Below are 22613 nucleotides of genomic sequence, written 5' to 3'. Positions count from 1 at the left end.
AATTATTTATCGCATTTTTTAAAAATACCTTAAGATTGATTTTATATCCTCCATCACGCATTATATAATTTTATCGTAGTTTTATAACAGTGACGTTCTACAACAACTGCTTTGCGGCAAAATCGTGTGGTACGTGGTGGGTACAAAGTCATCTTTGTTTTGTCACACATTTTCATAACGTGATGCATGTCACATATTTTGATGTAGTATATACAAATACAATCTTGTCTTTGTTAGTCATAATGTAAGTTAACATAAAACTAAGACTTTTCAAAGAGCTCTGATTAATCCAAACGAAATTGGTAGTATAACCAATACTAAATCACTATTTAATTAACTTAGAAAAAATTGTATTTTTGAGATTCTGGCAGGCCTATAAGCATAAGTTATTAATTAATAACTGTTCAAATCGGAATTCTAGTCATTAGGTTTGGTTTAGTAGAGTTCTGGAAGATCGTCATCTTCAAATAGAGCAGGGTAACCATTGTCTGCCAGGTCATCTGCAAAAAACATTCAGAAATTCAATATGTGAATTTTTTAAACAACCTAGTACTGTGTGTGTACACATCTCTCCAAATTTTGTTCAATTAATATGTTGACTGAGTGTCCTTGATTAGTATCATAGAAACAAAAGAAAATATATTCATTAAAATAACAAGGGTGTACCTTCAAAGAAATCATCATCAAAAGAATCATTTCGTTCCAATATGTGATTGGAAGCCTTAGGAGTTGGTGTATTTGGTGGAGATGAGTGCTCTAGTACTTTTGGCTCTTCAAATAAGAAATCCATTATGTCCAAGTGGTAATTATCTGTAATCAGATATATGTAATATTGAATTAGAGGTAATTATAACATGCACAGAATAATATAATATAATAGTTGTTTAACTATAGTATGACTTTAATTTTTTATTTTGTTTTTATAAAAAATAAATGCACATTGCTACTCCATCTCACCTGATGGTAAGGGACAATTAGGTCGACAATCTAGCATGCACACCTAAATAATGCCTATTCACTCTCATCTTAAATAGGCGCAATTTATAGCGATTGGGGAATAAGTCTGTAGGCAAGGAATTCTACTCCTTAGCTGTTCGCCACATTGATGTGGAAGTGTAATGCTTCCTGCAAATCCTAGGATTATTCACAACACAGGGATGGAACCCCAGCCTACGTCTAGTAACCCCTATGATGGAAAGGGGAAGGCATAATTAGGTCATTCAATTCCTTCGCACACTCTACACAATATATCCTGTAGAATATGGATAAGCTAGGAACTTTACAGTGGTGTTCAAGGCTCTGCAGCATCTTTAAAAATGTAGTACATTTGTAACTTGTACAGTTACACAATAAAGCAGACATTACGTAACATTTCATTCCATCAATAATGTATTATTCGCTATGATTTTAGTGAAATATTTCCAACACTACCAATTTGAATACTAATAATAAGTGAAATGGAGTAAAGGGTACATTAGTAATATTTTATTTGACAAGAGGGACTACTAATAATTGCATTGGTGGATGAAGTTAATAAACACTCAGGAGGAATGTTCTTATATATGTATATAATATTATATACAAAAAATAGAATCTACTTATCGAGTTCTTACATTTTCGCGATTATCACACATAGGATTTCCTACAGAATCTACTTTTTAAGAAATTTATATCAAGTACCCACCTATATAATAGTAATTAATTTTAAAATTTGATAACTGTTCATTATGAATCGACTACATAGGTATTATATGAAATAAAAAAACAAATAGAGACTGAACTTACTACATTTATATGTATGCTTTGTGAATTCCATTTCCTCCAAATGCTTCTGGATATTTTCATTATTCTCATTTTCGTCACTATAAATGAAAGGAGAACAAAACATCTTCTTTGCTGACGTTTCAATGTTCTTTGATCTAGGAGTTAGAGGTTTTTGTGGAGTTTGGATATCACGTAACGCAGTACCCTTCTTCGAGAGAAAAGATTTCTTAATTTCTCCCGCCTTTTTTACTGGCTCATTAGGCTTTACAGGACCGGTAGAAACCGATTTAACGGTTTTGCCAATATTTTCTATAGGAAAATATAAAGTTAAAAATAAGACATAATATACGTAATTGATACAATAGGCTCTTAACAAAAATTGCGTATGGTGGAACTTTACCGTTATTAGATAGTGGCTGCCGGATCACATTTTGCACAGCCTGTGTTACGAATCGATCGCCAAAAATTGAAAACAGCCCTTCAGACATATTTGCAACCAAATTTTAATTACAAACGAAGGCTACACGTATATTTTTCCACTGGGATTGAGGGATCTTTGAACAATCGCAGCCGTTATTGTTGTTTTGACAGTAGGGATGCACACTACCTACGATTCGATTTTACGAAGATCAATTCAAGTGAACAGGGTCAAGAGCACGTCAAGCTTGACACGTAAGACTTAAATCCAACTCTATGCCGCTTACAGAACGGTCTAAAGTACAAAATGTTAAGCTTGATATGCTTTGTTAATTTCAATGCAATTTTTCGATCGATAAAACATTGAGGCGAATCGAATCATATAGATCGTATTCATAATTTAAACAAAATTATCACTTTCTAAACCCCTATTTTATCAATATACTTTTAACATGCTTTTCTTGAAAGCAGTTTAGCAACGTCTAAGCACAATGAGTCTTTCATTTTTTCGCTGCTTCTTTGCCAAATATCTTATCCACTGGCTAGTATAACTATAAAGGAAAGTCGTAACTGACTGAAGTCAACAAGGCTGTTTAATGTTTATTTTATTGAAATTAATTTTAAAATTATTTTTATGAGATCTATTCAAGAGTACACGACCCGATCTGTGGATCAATTCAGAAGCATAAGATCCATTACGATCGATTGATACGAATCGGTTCAAAGCATAAAATCGTGCATTCCTTTCTATTTGACAGTTTATCTTGTGGCTTGATGATGAGGATTACGGTTAAATTTTTATTCAATTGCATACGATACGATAAATAATTCAATTACATACGATCTAGCGATGTTTTTAATCGATTCACTTCAACGCGCTTAAAAATAGTATAGCGTAGCATAGTCAAACCGTCTAGATCGTATTCATAGATTAAACGAAAGTGTCATCTTATTAATGATTTCGTCAAGTACAGAACCGAAAAATAAACAGAACGACTATGCTTTGGGCATATTACATTATTATTGAAAAGTTTAGTTAGATGTAAAGGACTGGCATGTATGCAATGATATTATATTTATTTATGCTCACTGCATTTGTGAAAACTAAAATATACTAAAAAAAAAACTAAATTTACATATTATAAATCGAAAAAATAATTATCATCAATATCAATCAAACCATTATCATCTTGTGATATTGAAGGTTAATCTTTATTTTCGCTTTTTTCCAATTTTTTACTTTTCTTACTAAAAGTTGATAATAATTTCGTAAATCTGATTAAATCTCTATATATAAAAACTGGCTACAGTGGCAACACTGCGAATAACTGTAACTTCGCATCGCTACTCGTACGTATCTAACTTCGCGTCGCCACTCGTGCCTAATAGACTTGTGCCTGATCGGTCCTTAGCGGGAGCGATCCTAGTTAGTTCAATCGGTCAACTGAACTAGGTCGATCTTCTAGTTCATTTAGTTCATCTAGTTCCTTAGTTAGTTAGTTCGTCTTGTCCTTACTCGGAAATTGAACGAACGCTCCAAACTAGTAATTTTATTCACATGAACTACTACGGACTTCGAATATTATGAGGTCAATAGTTTTTCTATTTATTTATTAACCTATTCTATACTGACATATAATTATATTCATAAATTACTTAGGATCGTATTCCAGAACTCTACTCAATGCTCAAGTCAGGATTTGAGCTGACTTGAGTATGATTTCAAGTACTGGAAATACGACCATAATGGCAAGGACTTGAGTATGATTTCTAGTGCTTTGAGCATTGAGTAGAGTTCTAGAATACGACTCTTAAACTATAACATCAGCGCATCCTGAAGACGCATAGGTCTCCCCCAGCTCTATCCATTTGACTCTGTCCCTTGTCAGCCTAGTCCATAGAAGCTATTTTTTTTAAAGTCGTCGGACCATCTGTTATAGGGACGACCTCTTTTCCTTTTGGCGTTTTCTCTTGGTAACCATTCTGTTACCTTTCTTGTCCACTTATCTATTCTTTCCCTGTACATGTGGCCAGTCCACTTCCACTTTAGTGTTTTGCTTTTTGTGGTGACATCCTCCAATTTATTTTGGCAATTAATTTCGTATGGCTGTAGCTCTCTTTTTGTCTCTTAGAGAGAATCCCAGCGTACTTCTCTCCATTCCTCTTTGACAGGTTTGACTCTTTGACAGGTTGTGAGTTTCTGATGGTGTTTACAAGCCAATGCCCACGATTGGAATCCATAGGTCAAAAGTGGGAGGATGCAGATGTTAAAGACCTTTCTTTTTGCTGCTATTGGATAGCGCTTGTTCTTAAAAACGTCTTTGAGTGACCAATATTGGTTCCAAGAGTTGGTAACTCTTCTTTCTAGTTCTTGCTCAGTTTGATGACTAAATGACACTAATTGGCCCAGATAAATGTAGGATCCTACATATTCAATGTACTCTCCATCTACAGTTAGAGGCTTTTCAGATATGTTTGTCATTACTTTGGTTTTTGCTTCATTAATAGTTAAGCCTACTTCTTCGATTTTAGGTGCATTGTATTCATGTATTGTAGGGAAACAGGATCGTGGAAAAATATTACTAAGTCGTCTGCAAACCTTAGATTGTTATGTCTTTCACCGTTTATGTTTATGCCTCTATCATTCCATTCGAGGTTTCTGAAGATATTCTCAAGGACCGCTGAGAAGAAATGGCGAGAGTGGGTCACCTTGTCGGACTCCTTTCTGTATCTGAAATGGTTTTCCCAGATATTCTAATTTCACCTGTGCTGTGCTGTTAGGGTACATGTTCTTTATGACTCTTATGTATTTCTTTTCAATACTCTGCTTTTGTAGTGCTATCCAGATGTGATTGTGGTTTATAGAATCGAAAGTTTTATTGTAGTCTATGAACCCTATGTATAGTGGGTACCCATATTCTTGTGATTTCGCAATAACTTGTTGATGGCGTGCATATGGTCTACGGTGGAGAAGCCCGACCTGAAACCTTCTTTGGGTTGCTCTTCATCTAGCCTTTTCGCGATTTGGTTTAGTATGATTTTAGAAAATATTTTGTATACATTCGACATCAGACTTATGGAACGGTAGTTATTCATGTCTCCTTTGTCTCCTTTCTTGTGTATGAGTATGATGGTACTGTTTATCCATTGTGAGGAGATAAATTCAGATTCGAGTATGGAGTTGTATAACTTAGTTAGACTCTTGACCGTACCTGGGAGGTTGCTCTTCATTTGTTCATTTGTTATACTGTCTGGATCTGGTGCTTTGTCATTTATCTGGGACAAGATAGCAACAGAGGTCAATACTACACTGTGCTAAATATTTAAAAATACAATTTGTATGGAATCGGTACTATTTGATTTTCCTTCACATTTTATAGGTTTAAAGCATTGACTTACAAATAAATGGACGACGGGTCTAATATAAAAACCACGAAAAAAATGTCCCAAGTCAACCTATTCGAAATTTAAATTGTAATGTCATCGCGTTTAAAGACTGTTATTCTAACTAAATATCCGTTTTTTTTACAAAAGAAGTATTTTAGTTAGAATGGTATATTTAAAAATCAATATTTAGGTACAACTATTTCATATACTGGTACACGTAGGTTGATATTATACATACAGATATCTACCAAAAAATATTACTTTTTTGCAAGCTTGTATATGTATATAATGTAGATACGTATTAGAGACTTAAGAACGAGCTGGGAACGTTCAATCGTGCATCCCACTCGAACTTGTACTAAAAGTAGTGAAAGATCACTTTTGGTCCCGCTCACACCGTTCCTACTGTACAAAAGACAGGTGAACTATCAATGCAGACAGTTCCTAGTTCGTACTGAACTAAAAATAACGATGAACTATTAAAACCGTGCAAGACGAACTAGTTCATGTCGGTCAGTATAGGGAATATATTCCTAATAGTTCGTAGTTCATGAACTATACAAGCCTAGTGCCTAATCTCGCACAACGGGTGGCGATGCGAGTCGCGATGCGAATAGCGAACTGACCGTTTACACATGCGTGTCGTGTATCGCGTCGCTATTCGCATCGGCACTCGCACGAATGTGAGAACGCGTTTCAACCACTCGACACGAATGTTTCGACAAAACGTTCGTGTGTAGCCAGTACGATAGTGTAAATGCGGTATAATTGTTTGCAGGACATTGCGTCTCTAGTATTATTTATGCTCACTGATAAAAGTAGTGTCTTTCGTAAAGTCAGAAATTCACCTCTGAAGACGAGACAGTATGGTCTTTGACCTAAGCTGTCCTTTTTGAATAAAAAAAACAAAAAAAAAGTCTGTGGTCGCAGTTGGTTTGGTCCCGGTTTGGCTTAGAGGATGGAAAACAGTTCAGTGGTCGAACTCTGTTTAAAATATTTTCTAGATTGATATTGTATTGACCCGAATAATAATTTGTTATTTACGGTATCAAATATTAACGATGTCAATTACAACGTTGGTATGAATGCCATTTACAAGTTTGTGCAGAGTTAACTTAAACCGGGAATATTTTAAAAAATCTACCGCAATTTGTTTTGTTTTTAGTATTATTTACAATTGAAAAAGGAGAACGCTCACGAAGATGCGATTTGGTGCTGTGGTTGGAGTAAAATAAATAAAGAAACGCCAAATGATGTGGAAAATACAGAAGATAATGAAGAAAATATGCAGTCAGTAACATAACCTCATAAACATATTTCATAATTGTTTAGAACAATTTATCTCAAATTGTTCTAAACAATTTTTCACAAGTTCAAAACAGTTTTCTAGTATTTATCAACAGTATGTACAGTGCACATCGTACACTTTTCTTGGAATATCGTCACCTGTGCAGTGAATTAAATCCGTCAATGTGTAGCTTGATGTGGTGCCATCTGTACCTTATTTTTAGGATTTTTGTTTGCATTTAAAACTTCAAAAATATCTATAGACCCTATCTTAGGGTCGTATTCTAGAACTCTACTCAATGCTCAAGTCAGGATTGCACTGGAAACACAAGCACTGGAAATACGACCCTAATGGCAGGGACTTGAATATGATTTCGAGTGCTTTAAACCATCTCAAATCCTGACTTGAGCATTGAATAGAGTTCTAGAATACGACCCTTAGGGTCGCATTGAGTAGAGTTCTAGAATACGACCCTAAGGGTCGTATTCTAGAACTCTACTCAATGCTCAAGTCAGGATTGCAATGGAAACACAAGCACTGGAAATACGACTCTAATGGCAGGTACTTGAGTATCATTTCGAGTGCTTTAAACCATACTCAAATCCTGACTTGAGCATTGAGTAGAGTTCTAGAATACGACTCTCAGTTACTTTTCATGTAACGTTACCACTCTCTCGCCCATTCTGTAATAGTACAGCTTTCTACACATCAGGCCCGTCGACCCGGCGATACAGTCAGGCGGGTTGATGTCGGCGGTCTTCTATTGGTCGGTCATATATCTATTTTGTTATTGTTTTTCTATCTAATTTAAAAAATACCCTGAAATATTTTCATGCTAACCATATCAAAAGTTTCAGGTTGTATTATTTTAAGTCCACAGATATTTCAGTCAGGCTTTTCTTTTTTTACAGGCAATTCTCAATTTTTTTATTTTTGACATATTAATTTTAGCCAACCTAATTCTTCAAACTATAATTAAGATTTTGACAAACATTATTTTGGGTCCAGTCAAATTGAAGGAATTTTGTTTGTATTCGATCTTTGCATCAATAAAATTATCAAATTAAGTTGTGAAATTAATCTCAGCACTCAAAAGACGTATAAAATATGAGAACATTTAATCAAATTCAACCTTGTCATACTTAATGATTTTATAGAACATTTTCAATTGCTGTAGGTAATTTTAAGTTTCATACAAAAATAACAATGAACCAATGAACACTCTTAGGGTCGTATTCCAGAACTCTACTCAATGCTCAAGTCAGGACTTGAGTATGATTCAAAGCACTCGAAATCATACTCAAGTCCCTGCCATTAGGGTCGTATTTCCAGTGCTTGTGTTTCCAGTGCAATCCTTACTTGAGCTTTGAGTAGAGTTCTAGAATACGATCCTTAATGCTTCAATAATTGTGATACTGACTGTACTAGTTACTAAACCAAAACTAGAAAAGTATAAATTATTTAGAAAAGCTCATATCTAAATTTTTCCTTTGAGAATTGAACTTAGTATGTTTCACATAATGCTCAACTTTACTGCAATTTTTTTATATTATATAAATAGTTTATATATCTTTCAGTACAAAATCCACTCATCGCACATCCTAACTATTTCAGAGAATCAAATAATACAGAAGAGAGCTCAGAGAACTACATAATCACTGGAGGTTTAGATGATTTGATAAAAGTGTGGCAACTGGATAATGGTCGACTAGAAATGAAACACCAATTGGAAGGGCACTCTCTTGGTGTTATTTCTGTTGCTGTCAGCCCTGATGGCAAAAGTGAGTTTTTGTACTTGTAACTACAAAACAAATAAATCAATAATTATAGTACTTCATTTATGCAATGTCATAATATGTCTATTAGAAACAATAATAATTAGTTCTTTGGCTTATACAAAATTACTTAAATTTCACTTAGGGAATCACTAAAGAAAGAATGTAACTTTAAATCTTACATTATTATGTTTAAAGCTTTAGCCAGCAGTTCACAAGACTCTTCATTGATCATTTGGGACATAGCAACGGGGGATAAATTAAAAACAATGGAAACTGGGGCCACGGATGTATGGACACTAGACTTTTCCCCTGATGGTAAACATGTGATCTCTGGCAGCAATGCGGGCAAAATACTGATATTTTCAGTTGAGACTGGTAAACAGGAACAGACTTTGGACACTAGAGGGAAATTCACTTTGAGTGTTGCTTACGTAAGTAGAAAATTAATAAGTAAAGGGAGATGAATTACATTTTACACTTCTTGTTTTCAAATTTTAAAGTTGGTTACCTGATAGCACAAGCATTGCCATAGGAACTGGGAATTGAATTTACCACAATATGGTCCCAAACAATTTCGTTTTTTTAGCCTTTCCAGTGAAAGAATGAAATGACAACATGACAATGATGAGACGTCTCTGCTACAAGTAATAAATAATTGAATTTTAATTATAAATATTTAAAACATATTAAAATTGTAGAATTTTTATACAAAGTTTTTTCATTATAGTGAGACAAGCTTCTAGAGTCTTCTGAGCCGAGCCGTTTTGCAAAGTAGGTTGGCGGGAGAAGGTACCTAACTACAGAGTTGTTAAGTGTAATAAGTTTATCGAGTTCTTAGGTTTTCGCAATTGTTACACATAGGAAATGAAACTATTTTTCCAGATTTAAATTGCGTATATTTGTTTTTTCAAACAAACTGAAGTTTCGGGCCCTTGCAGGTCCCATGGTCACGGTTGACTGAGGTGGTACAGTCTTCAACCAGTTATGTCTAATATTAATGCAAACCACCAATTTTTTCATTATAGAAAACATTCCAATTTACACTACATTAAGTTTTACAAATTATTTTATTGCATGAATTTTTATTAAGTTCAATTTATTATTAATTAATAATAGAAATTAGAATAAACTAAAACATATTAATTAGTACTGCTGTCTTATGTCTGTTTGGGATTTTTCATTAGAGGAAATACTGGATCCCAAACTGGTGGTATAGAGAAACCATCTTCCCTGTTGAAATTAGGATGTTTTTTAATTTCAATGGCCTCTCGCAGCATCCTGGGTAGATAACGGACATCTTTTGCAAGGACCTGAGGTTTGTCAAACTTCACTAAATGTGTAGGTTTATCCATGACATGCTTGTAGACTGCAGACTTGTTTGTTTGACTTGTTCATGAAACGTCGGTTTGTTTGAAAAACAAATATACGCTATTTAAATCCGGAAAAATAGTTTCATTTCCTATATAATAAGTTTATTTACAGTATTGTGAGTTAACTAACATTTACATTCTTTAAACACTGAATAAAGGTTTAATAGAATGCAAATGTTAGCCTCATTTTGTGTTGTATGTTTGCTATTTTTATCTATCCTATTTTTATTACTTTATGGTAGAGTCCAGATGGCAAATACATAGCAAGTGGAGCTCTTGACGGGATTATCAACATTTTCGACGTAGCTCAAGGCAAGCTGGTTCACACATTAGAAGGTCATGCTATGCCAATACGCAGTCTCTGCTTTTCGCCAGACTCGCAGTTGTTGCTTACCGCATCTGATGATGGACATATGAAGCTTTATGATGTGTTAGTAATTACAACTTAACCTTTAAAAAAAATTATATGATAGAATATATATCATGGAATTAAAACAAGAAAATGTGAAATATATTATGTATAAACTGTTTTAATCATATTATATGAAAGTGATATCACAATGAGTTGTTGACTTATGATAAAGTTTCAAAACAATTGTTTATTTTTCAGTGTTCATGCAAACTTAGCGGGTACTCTTTCTGGTCACGCGTCCTGGGTGCTTTCTGTGGCATTTTCTCCCGACGGTAAAAGATTTGTATCTAGCAGTGCGGATCGCACTGTACGTGTTTGGGATCTGGATGGAATGCAGTGTCAAAATGTGTTTAAAGAACACAATGATCAGGTGCCAAAAATATATTCATTTAATTTACTTGCTTTTCAGTTTGTAAATATTATGTTCTAAATAAAAACAATAGGTACATGGTGCATTTTCCACTCGTTCACAGGAATCAACTTTTTGTATACCTTTTGGCCATGCAAGTTGCTCAGGGAAGTGAGACAGTATGTAATTTTTCAATTGTTTCAGGTTTGGGGCGTCAAATTCAATGCTGAAAGTAATAAAATTGTATCAGTTTCAGAAGACAAGAGTATAAACGTCTATGACTGCCCATTATAACTTACGTAGTTGCAACTAAGTACACACCTATGTATGTATATATTTTAAATAACATAAATAAAGTATTTTAAGTATGTACAGTAGTTTTGTATTTACAATCTTGAAGCAGTAATCGGTAATGAAACTAACCCGTTTCATTCAGCATCATAAAGGTCTTTTCCGTTTTTAAAATTTCATAATATTGTGAGAAAAGGGTATTTGCTTAAGAATAGTTATTTGCAAAATGGCTATTCTCAAAACCGTAAAATATATTTGCAATGAATCTATCATTATTGCAATGAAAGCATTGACCAATGAAAGCTTTAATACGCATGCCATAGTTCAAAAATTTTATTAGTAAAAAAGGCATCTGTCGGACATTTTTGGTTTTTATTTTTATGTATAATATCAAACGCGGCCCAATGTGTAGACTTATGGTGTAAGGACCATTGTATTAATTTAATTTCCGAACGTAAGTACATTTGTCAAAAGCTAGCTGTTTCATACTGTCAACCATCCATATGTTTTTGTGTGAAATTCCTCCCTGATTTGTTATTACTGATACTTATTAAATTTGATAGTCTTTAGGCATTTTGTATACAAGTAAAGCACAATGCCTGCAGCAGCTGTGGCAAGTATCATACCCTTATCCTAATGCATAAAAATAAATATTTAATAATACCTCCGTACGGCCGGGCGTTTGTTTATTTTGTGTTAAAGTATCGTATAAACATTTCAGTATTCAATATTAATAAAGAAAGAGAATGCACACGATGACCCCATTTACTGTTGCGCGTGGGGCAATGCAAATGCAGCAGGAGATTCAAAGTAAGTATGTTTTTGACAGTAACTGTACCTATACGCCTACTTACACTCTCTCTAGTACTCCTCATGGCGCATCCACACATGCCGCCGGGTTTCAGACCGCCTTGCCGCTGAATGCAGGCCGCCGGCTTTACCGGCGGCCTACAGATGCGGTTGCAATTTTCGCAGTAGTGTTGTTAAATTATGTTATATATGAATACGACTACACTACCACTCCGTATCGAAGCCGCAAGCAAACTGCCGCCGGCAACCAAAAGCCGCGCGTGTCGCGGCTGAGATGCGGCAAATGCCGGCGGCACGGCCGCCGGCCATGCCGCCGGGCATGTGTGGATGCGCCATAAAGCACATACGCTATACCTCATACATGCAGTACCACTCCACATTTACATCACAATCCTTTATATCTTTTCACATACTACATACTTACTTGATCATACAAATAAATTGTTTTTATTTGACATAGCACAAATTTCTACACAAACTTCATTGACACCTACACCCATAGTTTTGGTCACATACTTATTGTAAGTCTTGTAAAACTGTCTATGCACATGCCCAGTTTAAAAGACAGGGTACCTTTCTCATGTAATTGTTCAAGTTGTGTAACTTTACACTGCCTAAGCATTGTAATGTTAATTTATTTGTATTATTTTTATATTAAATTATGTAAAATTTACTGTGCTGAAAAATACTTGTTCTACTTGTTGTAAGATTCTGTTGTTTTAAATTGAAGTATGTAATATAGTAACATAAATTAATATATGTGCCAAAAGACCTTGTATCAGTGTACCAAAGTAGGTACCTATTGAAAGTCTTATGACATTTTTTTCCTAAATTAGTACAAAAAGGAAGGCAATGTTGGTTCTCTCAATATTTGACCCAGTGTGCATAAACATTAGCCCTAGAGTTTTGATACTCTGGTGCTCATATCACAGGAAATCCCTGTGTTTGATATAAAATAACAGGTTGATTTAACAAAATATGTTTGTCTCCAGAGCATCCAAAACAGATTACATAGTGACAGGTGGGCTAGATGGTCTTATTAAAGTATGGAAGCTGGAAAATAGCAAATTGGAATCTGTACACACATTACAAGAGCATACAATGGCTGTTGTTTCCGTTGCTATTAGCCCTGATGGTCATAGTAAGTATCTTTGTTAAAATAATTCTTAAAATATTGTATTTGTTTATTGTTTTCACACTGGCAATTTACAGCCTGAAAACGTAACTGCTGTCTGTACCATGTTTGCTATATTAAGAAGGCCCTTTGAAAAGTTTTCTGATATTCTATGAGCATGTATATTGTTTGAATTTAATATATCTATTATATTTTTTTACTTCTAAATATCCCAGCTTTCTTAGACTATTTTCTCTTAGGTCTTTTCGTCTCATGTTGACAAACACATTTTAAATTAAGTTAAGATTTCACATAATTATTCTTGTGTTAAATAAAGTTACTGTTACCATTTCAGCTCTAGCAAGTACATCACTTGATTGTACTCTCATAATATGGGACCTACCATCTGGGCGTAAAGTTCATGAGGTGTCAGCAGGCCCTACAGATGTTTGGAAGGTGGCATTTTCACCAGATGGTGTCCAGGTGGTCTCAGGTAGTCATACTGGGAAGTTGATTGTATATGGTATTGAGAAAGGTACGACAGATCGTGTTTTGGATACCAGGGGCAAGTTTGCACTGAGTGTTGCTTGGGTAAGTGGAATATATTATGATTCTTGTATTAGTCGAAAATAGAATTGTTGCTATTAATTTTAGACAATGCAGATTTGGGTTCTAAAAATAAAATCTAAAAATTTGGGATATAAATTTTTGTGCATCCTACTTAAAAAAAATATTACAATTTACTGGCTCCTTTCATTGGTTGTTCGCCGCATGGTCATGTAAGCATTTTCAATATATCGGCTAACATTAGCGTTAATTTTTAAAAATTTTAGATCACACGGTCGACGCGTTAACTAAGGAATAGAGCGTTTATTATTGAGATAAGAATGTAGTGCGGTGCGCGCTCGGACGTGCTTACACTACTCAGTAGGAATTATAATAATTTCGCGACTCGCGGTCGACTCTGTTCTCAACAACTCATAGCTAATCAACTGATGGCGTTCATTCAACACGCCATTGACACTATCGACGAGGTCAGCATCGTGCAGATCTGTAAGTCAAACTTTAAGGACGAAGAGATTTGCAGTGGCAAAGGGCTGCGTTTCCGTACTCTCGGTAAGGTTGAGCAGTTGCCATCTCCTCTGAGGGATGGAGGAGCGAAGTGCCTCCAGGTCATAATTACACTATTAAAGGAGATTGACCCAAACGCCGTGCTTACTCTCGTGGCGCAGAAGCTGCACAAGCTGCTCCCTATCACGTTCGACCACGTCGTTGTCACCAGGCTGTTAAAGGACGTCGCGTCCCTAAAAGCAAGGCTTGCTGAAATTCAGCATAAATTGGAGGCCTCGGACATCACCATCAGTGAGTTGCGTGCCCAAGTCGTGTTACTGAGTAGTGCGACTTCGTTAAGTAGGTCACCCGAGGTCTGCAACGTGAATACTCGTCACGAGGCGCAAAAGGCATATATCGGCCGTTTTGGGTCGGCCCATGCGTCACCAACTCGCTGTCATCGCGTGCGTTTCCCCACGCCACACACCCCGTTTTCCTGTTCCGGCGGAGAGCTCACGCGTAAATGCGTTGAACCCGTGACGTGATTCGCTGCTGTTGCCGCTGTGAGTCAACCCATTGCTGCACAATGACAACCCACAATCAACCAAAGGGAAGAAAAAGAAACGAGAACTCATTTCTGTAGCTGCGTCGTCAGTACCACCGAAACGAGTTGACCAGGGCCCTGATTTTACTTCAACACGGAATCGATCCGATCGGGTAACCCATCCGCAATATTTATGCCTCGACTCGGCAGTTTCCGATCGGGAGAGGCGATCAAAATCAAGCTGCAGTGCGACGAGGATGGTTTCAAAAAGGTGGAACGGAAAAAGAAGTACACCAGCCGTAATCTTAGTGGCACCGCCCCGACTGGCCCTAATCATCTATTTCCGCCAGCGGTACTGACGACGTTGTTATACGTGTCGCGACATTACTCCACAAAGTCTAGGTACGGATATTGTGTAGTATATACGGGTGAAAGCCAATGCTACCCTGAGGGTCGAGCGGTTGGAATCCCGTCACAATGTGAATTTTAATTCATCTGTGGTGAGAGTACCAGCTCTACATCTGTCGACCTTCATGAAGAAAGAGTTTTGGCCGATGGGTGTTGTCTATCGACGTTTCCGAGGCCGGTTGCGACACCGAAGTTGCGCCACACGTCGCAGTCCATACGTGTAAATAAATAAATACATTGTTATAATATATTGTATGTACGTTACTCTTTAGGGTATTATATGGATGTGTCATGTGCCATGAAATAAATAAATAAAAAGGGAAAAAAATACTTAATAGTTATGACATTTATGACAAACCCTAGTTATAGCTAAACAAAAAATCATCTTCAAGTTATCGTAATGAATAGAACTTTTTCAAACAAATCCACAAAAATGTAAAGTTTACGTAGATAGTAGTGCGGAATTACTTTCCATAAAAACAAATATAGCAAAATAATTATATAGAGGTTTTATTTAAAAGCAAATCTAAAACAAACTAAATCAAAATCTAAACATCAAAATTTTAATAACCGAAATCATAAGTTACTTTATTAAAATAATTATTTATTACGATACTAACAATAATTTTAAACACTTAAAGATACCAAGCACAATAATTTTAACGTAACAAATATGATGTAATTGCGAAGAAGAATAATAAATATGTCTTATTTATTATGGTTCTTACCTTAGAACAATAGGAGACATCTAGTAAGCATAGTCTGCTGGAAAAAATGTAATATGTTTTTCCTAGAGTCCCGACCATAGTTTCATCGCTAGCGGCTCGGTAGATGGCGCTGTAAGCATCTTCGACGTGCACCAAGGGAAGTTACTTCATACCATAGAGGCCCATACCAAACCCGTCCGAGGAATTACTTTTACACCAAACTCTAAATTTATTGTTACTGCTTCTAATGACGGCAATGTAAACGTTTATGATGTGTAAGTATTATTTTATTAGCTTTTATTTATTTGGATATATGTATTTCAGGCTAATAAAATCGTTTTAGGACCCACTGAACTGGGAAGTTAATAATATTGTAATAAGGTGGTAGCGTCAGTAACAAGAACCATTATAGTACATCTTTTTTTTTAAATTCATTTTTAATAAGATTTAAGACAAATTTTTTATCCTAATAACACGCTTTTTCTTGGTAAAGTCAATTAAGTAGGTCCTGGGTGTTCATTATTGGTGAGTGTCGATTACTGATTAGTTAATTAGTGGATTTTTGGTGTTCATTACTAGAGGTATAGTGAAATTCTAGTTTAGATTTTTTTTAGTAATAATTATAATAGCTTTTTTATGAAACGTACTACAGCTTAATCTTTCTTGAGGATTATATCTATCAAGTAACTAATCACTATTGATATATGTAGTTATTTCAAATTTAAAGACACACTTCCCTTAAAATGTCGATCATTTTGTACCATCACCCTAAATAAAGTATTAAATATATTTGGTTACAATCGGATTGAGACCAATACGATAACGTGTTGATTATCATTTTTTAAGAAAAATTCTCTTTGGAACAACATATACGTTGCTCTGATCCCAAAGTACGTAGCTAAAGAACTTGTGTTAAGGAAATCGGAAACAACGACGGTACCACAAACACCCTGACCCGAGACAATATAGAAAAGTTACTTTTCTACTCTGACCCGGCCGGTTATCGAACCTGGGACCTCAGAGATGGCGACACCATGAAAACCGGTGGGCAAGCCACTCAACCCCAGAGGCCGCCGAATATCTAATACAATAAAGAACTACATTTATTCATCCTATCTCGAGACTTGTCTTTTGTCGCTCCATATGTGTTGTACTGAACGGCGAAAGGTGAATTTGTTACGATAGGTTATCTGATGGAAAATGAAAATGTGGGCATGGTACCCCGTTCGTTTCGAAAACGATTATTTTCTCTTACCTTAAAAATATGCGGGTTATATCATTGGGGAAGAAATAATACGGCAAATTGTTCGTCTAGTCTAGTCTAGGATCGGGAGCATTGAGTTGGAAGAGCCAAACATTAAAATTTACAAAATTTCACTGTTTTTAAAGAGTCGCTAAAATTTTTCTTTACAATATTATAATACTTGCTTATATGAAGGTATTTGATTATGATTTAAAATAAAAAAAAACTTGAAAATAATAAATAATGTCTATTTATTTATACATAGTATTTTTTTCACAACAAATGAAAGTATGATACTAAAAAATTATAATAATTAAATAATATAACTACACACGGGAGACGCGAGTACAAGTGACTGATAGATAGAACTAATGCCTACTCACTCATACATCCGTTTCACGATTTTCATAGGTTTTCTTAATAAATTATTTAATATTTGCGTATGGAACTAGAGAGCCGCAACGTCACATCGAAAGAGCCGCATGCAGCTCACGAACCGCAGGTTGCCGACCTCTGGCCTAGTCCAAAGAAGAAAGAAATTAATCACTTTATGCGAATGAATAAAAATTTTTCGGGGTATGGATCCAAATCTTTTGCAGTTTCAAGTTGACAGACGAAGGAAACAAGTGGGCCTGATTAAATTATGTAGTACCTGCGAACACTTAGTGAATTATCGAAAAGCAGCTAGTTGACGACGCGACTATGTAGATACTCAAGGAGCAGTAATGTCTATTCTTAAAAAATGTCATCACAAATCACAACTATCCTTTTCGTAGCGGTTATATGGAATATTTGTAGCTCCCGTTGAAGCAGTCGCTCCGGTTAACTAGCTGGTATGTAATTACTGTATTTTAAAGGTATTAATTTGTTTTGTTACAATGATGTTTTCTTATCATTCATTGTCATCAGTGAAAGCGGAAGCCTACAAAACAGATTTGACCACAAATGCTGGGCGTTAACGGCATGCGTGTCGGCCGACGGGACGCGCGTGGCGACGGGGGCTGCCGACGGCTCTGTGAATGTCTTACTCGCTGTGGGGTTGAAATTACACCATGCTTTCAAAGAACATAGCGATACAGTGAGTTGAAATGAATTAAGTTTTATTTTAGTAGTGTTTTTTTGTACTATACCAACCTACTCACGTCATTTCACATGTGTAAAAAATATTGATGATGCCAGATCGAAAGTAGGCACTCAGAAACGATAAGCTTATAAGACGAAATAATGTTAAAATGTAAGTCAGGACCGTAGCTAGTACAGGTCCGTAGTTGATATTTATAGCATTTATAAACAAGCGTGACTTTTTCGTATATACATAACGCACATGACAACTGTGTTATATTTTTAACCGATTTAATAAAAAGGAGGAAGTTCTCAATTGGACTGTTTTTTTTGTACGTATGTAACCCAATAACTACGGTGAACCGATTTTGATGATTCTTTTTTTTTTGAAAAGAGGCTACCTCAGTGGTCCCATTTAAATTTGAAGAAAATATTCCACCTCTAAGGGCGGTAAACTAGGAGATGAATGACTTTTGAGGTCGGTTTTTTAGTACTCTGCACTGAGATTATATCTCAAAAATTGCGTTATTTTCACATTCGATTTAATTAGTGTTTTCCTGTCACTTTCAAATTAAATCGTATACGAATGACGTACATGTAAAATTTTTGAGATAAAATATAGTATAACACAATGTTTGAGATAATACTATGTTAGTCGTCATGTGCGATATGTGTATTATCCCTTGAAGACCCACCTAACATTGAAGATAACGTTACGGTGTTTTGAGGAGGGATTACAAAAACTCATCAACAGTCCACGAACAAAAGATTTTATCCTGAGGTTTAAGACAAATCTAGGGATAAGAAAATGATGATACATTTTATCATAAGTCAACGGAACGAAATTAAGTACTTTTTAACCGCTTATTTTCACTGTTTTCAATTTCATGGATTTTATTATATTAAAATTATTAACGTAAATGAAATGACAAAAGATTCGCATCCATCGTAGTCTCCCTGCTTAAAGCCGATTAGTGCTGCGCAGTGCGACTAAATATTCATTATTATACGAGTTTGTGTCGCCTTTAACAGTTGCACAATTCATCCCACTACCCAGGGCAGGGAATACTTGTAACGTGGGTACGTTTTTACGGGGTAACAGAAGTAGGAGAAATGAAATTAATTGAAAAAATTAATACATAATTCAGAAATGAGGAAACTATAACTCATGCCAGTAAAAAAATGCTTTTTTAAAACGTTAACGTGGTAACTTTTAACTGTCCAAAATTTCTTCCCGATCTTCGTGACTATATATGATAAAAAAACAATTTAAGCAGACAAAATTGACTAAAAGGTGTAAGGTGAAACAAAAAATTTGTTATGATTTAAAATTATATTTTTAACTGAAATATGTTCGCATTTTTTTGTTTTTTGTACAACTTTTAAACAAAGCCCTACAAAATCAAAAGATTGCAACTTTTAATGTGTTTCGTATAATTACAGTTTTCGATTACAATGTGTTTATTTAATTTCAGGTATGGGGAGTACAATTCAATGCAGAAGGCAATAAATTACTATCGGTATCTAAAGATAAGAGTATTATTATTTATGAATGTCCATTGTTACCTAAGAAATAAACTATTTCTAAAATGTAATTGTTTCTTATTTACTAAACATATTAAAATTTAGGTATTTTAATGTTGCTTTTACGTGTAATGTATACTATTTATGACTAATTTGATATTTTAAATAACTAGATTATAAATAAATAGTATGTAATCTTTTTAAATAATTTAGTTCTATTTTGGGTATAATAACTGTCGTTCGATTCGTAGTCGTGTCGTGTCCGTGTAATGTCGTACGCGTATCGCCTTTGTAAAGGACTTACCGGCCCCCCTGTCATAAGCTACTGTGGGCGTCTAGCGGGGCCTTGATTAATTTCAGCGGTAAGAGGATTTCGCGATGTTCTTGTTGCTAGGATTTACACTGACCTGTGCGTAAGCAATACATTGTATTCAATTTAATATCATTCAAAACAAAATAGGGTTTGATATTGTACTATACACGTGCAACTTATACTATTGGCTCCTCTGTCAAATTGCGACCAATATCAGATATTCAAAATATATGTGGTTATGTGATGTAGTAACAGTAGAGCTCACTGTGAAAGATCTGAGAAGTCGTCTAGGGAAGTACTACCATATTTCTGCCGCCAAGCAGGACTTAATGTGAGTATTTGTGCGTTCTGTTTTTGAAGGTTAAGGGTGCTGAGTCAAATTACACACACATGGGACTTCTCAACTTATGTCTCAGGGTTACGGGCGCAGCAGCAGCGCCAGTGCAAAAATCCGATCTGAATCTTTACGATTTAAAGATCTGAGTGACACTGCAACCGTTGCTTGATATTATAAGAAAACGATCTAAATACGACATTTTTTATGGAACGTATTTTTCTTGTTAACCTTTGGGTGCACTTAAAAAAGTTTACGTTTATTGAAATAATTGAACAAATCAACACAATATACAAATGTAACAATAACTCGAAATATTTTGAGTCCTTTTTTCTTATGAACAACAAAGTTATCCTATTTTGGAAATTTTCAGGAATACTTTTAATACTAATATAATATTAGTATACAAATATAATCAAAATTTACGTAGTTTTAAAAAAGAATCTAAATTTTGTTTTTAATGCTCATTTGTCTTAGTTTTGAGGCCTAACACAAAACTATCAAAGTTAATTTATACAAATCGAACATTTTTTTGCATAGCTCAGAACAGATTAAAATATCGATCGATTTAATTTATTTTGTGTCTCAGAGAAAGAGGATCAATCATTAAAAAATATTACCGTTTAGATTTTTGTCTACTGCTTTTGCAAATTTAAAAAGATTATTTAAATACATGCCATTATTTTATTTTTAAATTATATTAATACATTTATTTCACGACTACAATTTTGAAGGCAATTTTGTTTAAAACTATTTTTAACTGACTTTAAAAAAGGAGGAGGTCCTCAATTTATTTTATGTATTTTTTTGTGTGTTACGCGATTATTCCGACATTTTGTGATCCGATTTCGATGATTCTTTTGTTATTGAAAAGGAGGTAGGACCTCAGTAGTAGTCCTATTCAAATTTGAAAAAAAATATCCCACCTTTAAGCGTAGCAAATTACGGGATGAATTCCCTTAGGTACTTCCCGTTAACCGAATTCAATAAAACTTGGCGCATAGATGTAATTCCAATAAAAATAAAGCATAGCGAAAACAGATAAGCAAAGGTTTGAGGTCGACTTTTTTTAATAAAAAAGTTATAAATAATAATTAGGACAGATTTCTATTCTGTATTGTTTAGGATATAGCAAAGTCAACGAATTATTTTTAAACAATCCTTTGAATATTAATAATTTCCTTTTCTATAAGATTTATTTCTATGATGAAGCAGAACACCGTGAATACAACACAATAAAATCACATCATCACTTTATTCCTCGTATAATATTTTCGCAAATCCCACTACGGCTTCGGCAAACGCTCGTCTTTTTGTCCTCGGCGAAGCCAACCAAATACATAAAAGGGAATGATTTATGAAAAAATATTTACATCGGGCGCGGGAACAGAGTATTACATCGTGCTACATCGAGCTTAATTTGCAGGGAATCGCGGCCCGCGGGGAAATCGACTTTGCATCCAATTTGCCAGTGATAAAAGCAATCTCTTCATTTTTACCTGCCTGCTTCCCACCGACCGGCGGAAAGCCGTGTTGCCTTGGAAATAAGAATGTTATTACGATACTGTGGTTTCATTTCTAGGATATTTAAAAGTAGATATTCCTAGTGTAAGTAATTTTATTAGTTTGCATTTAGTGATCGTCATACGTCGATGTATCTATATACCTATATATCTTTGTGACTAAAGCGTATAACCTTATTAGGTCCTAGTAGCTTTTCGTTTTTGATATTATTATTTGACTACAGTAACATTAAACTGCGACTTTATGATCACTATAGATTATTTTAAGAAGCTTTCAAACATGTTTCAAACGATTATTTGTACAATATATTTTATAACTAATCACTGACAGACGCTTAATGAACAAAGGTTGTAATAAACAAATTTGTCTCAAACTTTACATTACGCTGATGGGACCGTATGTGCAATAGGTATTAATTTTACCATTGCTAAGTAACGAAATCATTAAAACAAGTTCTGTCTGTCTCGGACAAGGTAAGTATTTGGTTCACTAAATTGTTAGTACGACAACTTTGATTGCGATAAGCTATTAGAAGTAATTTGTGATCCATATTTGTAATAGTAAGATTGTATCGCCGTGAGACAAATAAAGCAATTTTTGTATTTGCAACAGGAAAGAGATCGTCATGTTGAAATAATTAATATTACAGTATTTTTGCTGCCATTGTAGAAGCACTTTTAATGACGTTACTAAACCGGCAATGAGGCGATGCGAAGCCGTGGTAGCCTAATGGTTTGACCTACCGCCTATCAAGCAGAGGCCGTGGCTTCGAATCCAAACTCGCACCTCTGATTTTTTCCGAATTTATGTGCGAAATTGAATTTGAAGTTTATCATGAGCTTCTCGGTGAAGGAAAACATCGTTATGAAACCTGCACGTTGAAGAAGGTTCACAAATCTCGGAACACGTGTGAAGTTCCCAACT

General features: G+C 35.0%; 3 protein-coding genes across 3 annotated transcripts; 2 read left to right on the top strand and 1 right to left on the bottom strand.

Moving 5' to 3' along the window:
• Positions 1–359: 359 nt before the first annotated feature.
• On the bottom strand, positions 360–2356 carry LOC113234810. Its single transcript, XM_026470302.1, has 4 exons — positions 2165–2356; positions 1786–2073; positions 667–810; positions 360–500 (listed from the first exon to the last, which is right to left on the bottom strand). The coding sequence occupies exons 1-4, from the start codon at positions 2250–2252 to the stop codon at positions 436–438; spliced, it is 585 nt and encodes a 194-aa protein (XP_026326087.1). The 5' UTR covers positions 2253–2356; the 3' UTR covers positions 360–435.
• Positions 2357–6510: 4154 nt separating this feature from the next.
• Positions 6511–11094, top strand: LOC113234647 (WD repeat-containing protein 61-like). The gene is made up of 7 exons (XM_026470049.1): positions 6511–6647; positions 6734–6858; positions 8471–8637; positions 8830–9065; positions 10247–10434; positions 10615–10786; positions 10970–11094. Exons 1-7 carry the CDS (start codon positions 6630–6632, stop codon positions 11057–11059), a joined length of 996 nt encoding a protein of 331 aa, XP_026325834.1. The 5' UTR covers positions 6511–6629; the 3' UTR covers positions 11060–11094.
• Positions 11095–11550: 456 nt separating this feature from the next.
• On the top strand, positions 11551–19580 carry LOC113234648 (WD repeat-containing protein 61-like). Its single transcript, XM_026470050.1, has 7 exons — positions 11551–11669; positions 11778–11866; positions 12859–13007; positions 13336–13571; positions 15777–15964; positions 17842–18010; positions 19470–19580. Exons 1-7 carry the CDS (start codon positions 11652–11654, stop codon positions 19569–19571), a joined length of 951 nt encoding a protein of 316 aa, XP_026325835.1. The 5' UTR covers positions 11551–11651; the 3' UTR covers positions 19572–19580.
• Positions 19581–22613: the final 3033 nt, after the last annotated feature.

This window comes from Hyposmocoma kahamanoa, unplaced genomic scaffold (genome assembly GCF_003589595.1).
Source record: "Hyposmocoma kahamanoa isolate Upper Pololo Valley unplaced genomic scaffold, ASM358959v1 86, whole genome shotgun sequence".
In the NCBI taxonomy this organism is placed as follows: Eukaryota; Metazoa; Arthropoda; class Insecta; order Lepidoptera; family Cosmopterigidae; genus Hyposmocoma; species Hyposmocoma kahamanoa.
The sequence above is the reverse complement of the archived record's forward strand: the minus strand, read 5'-3'. Positions and strand labels throughout refer to the sequence as shown.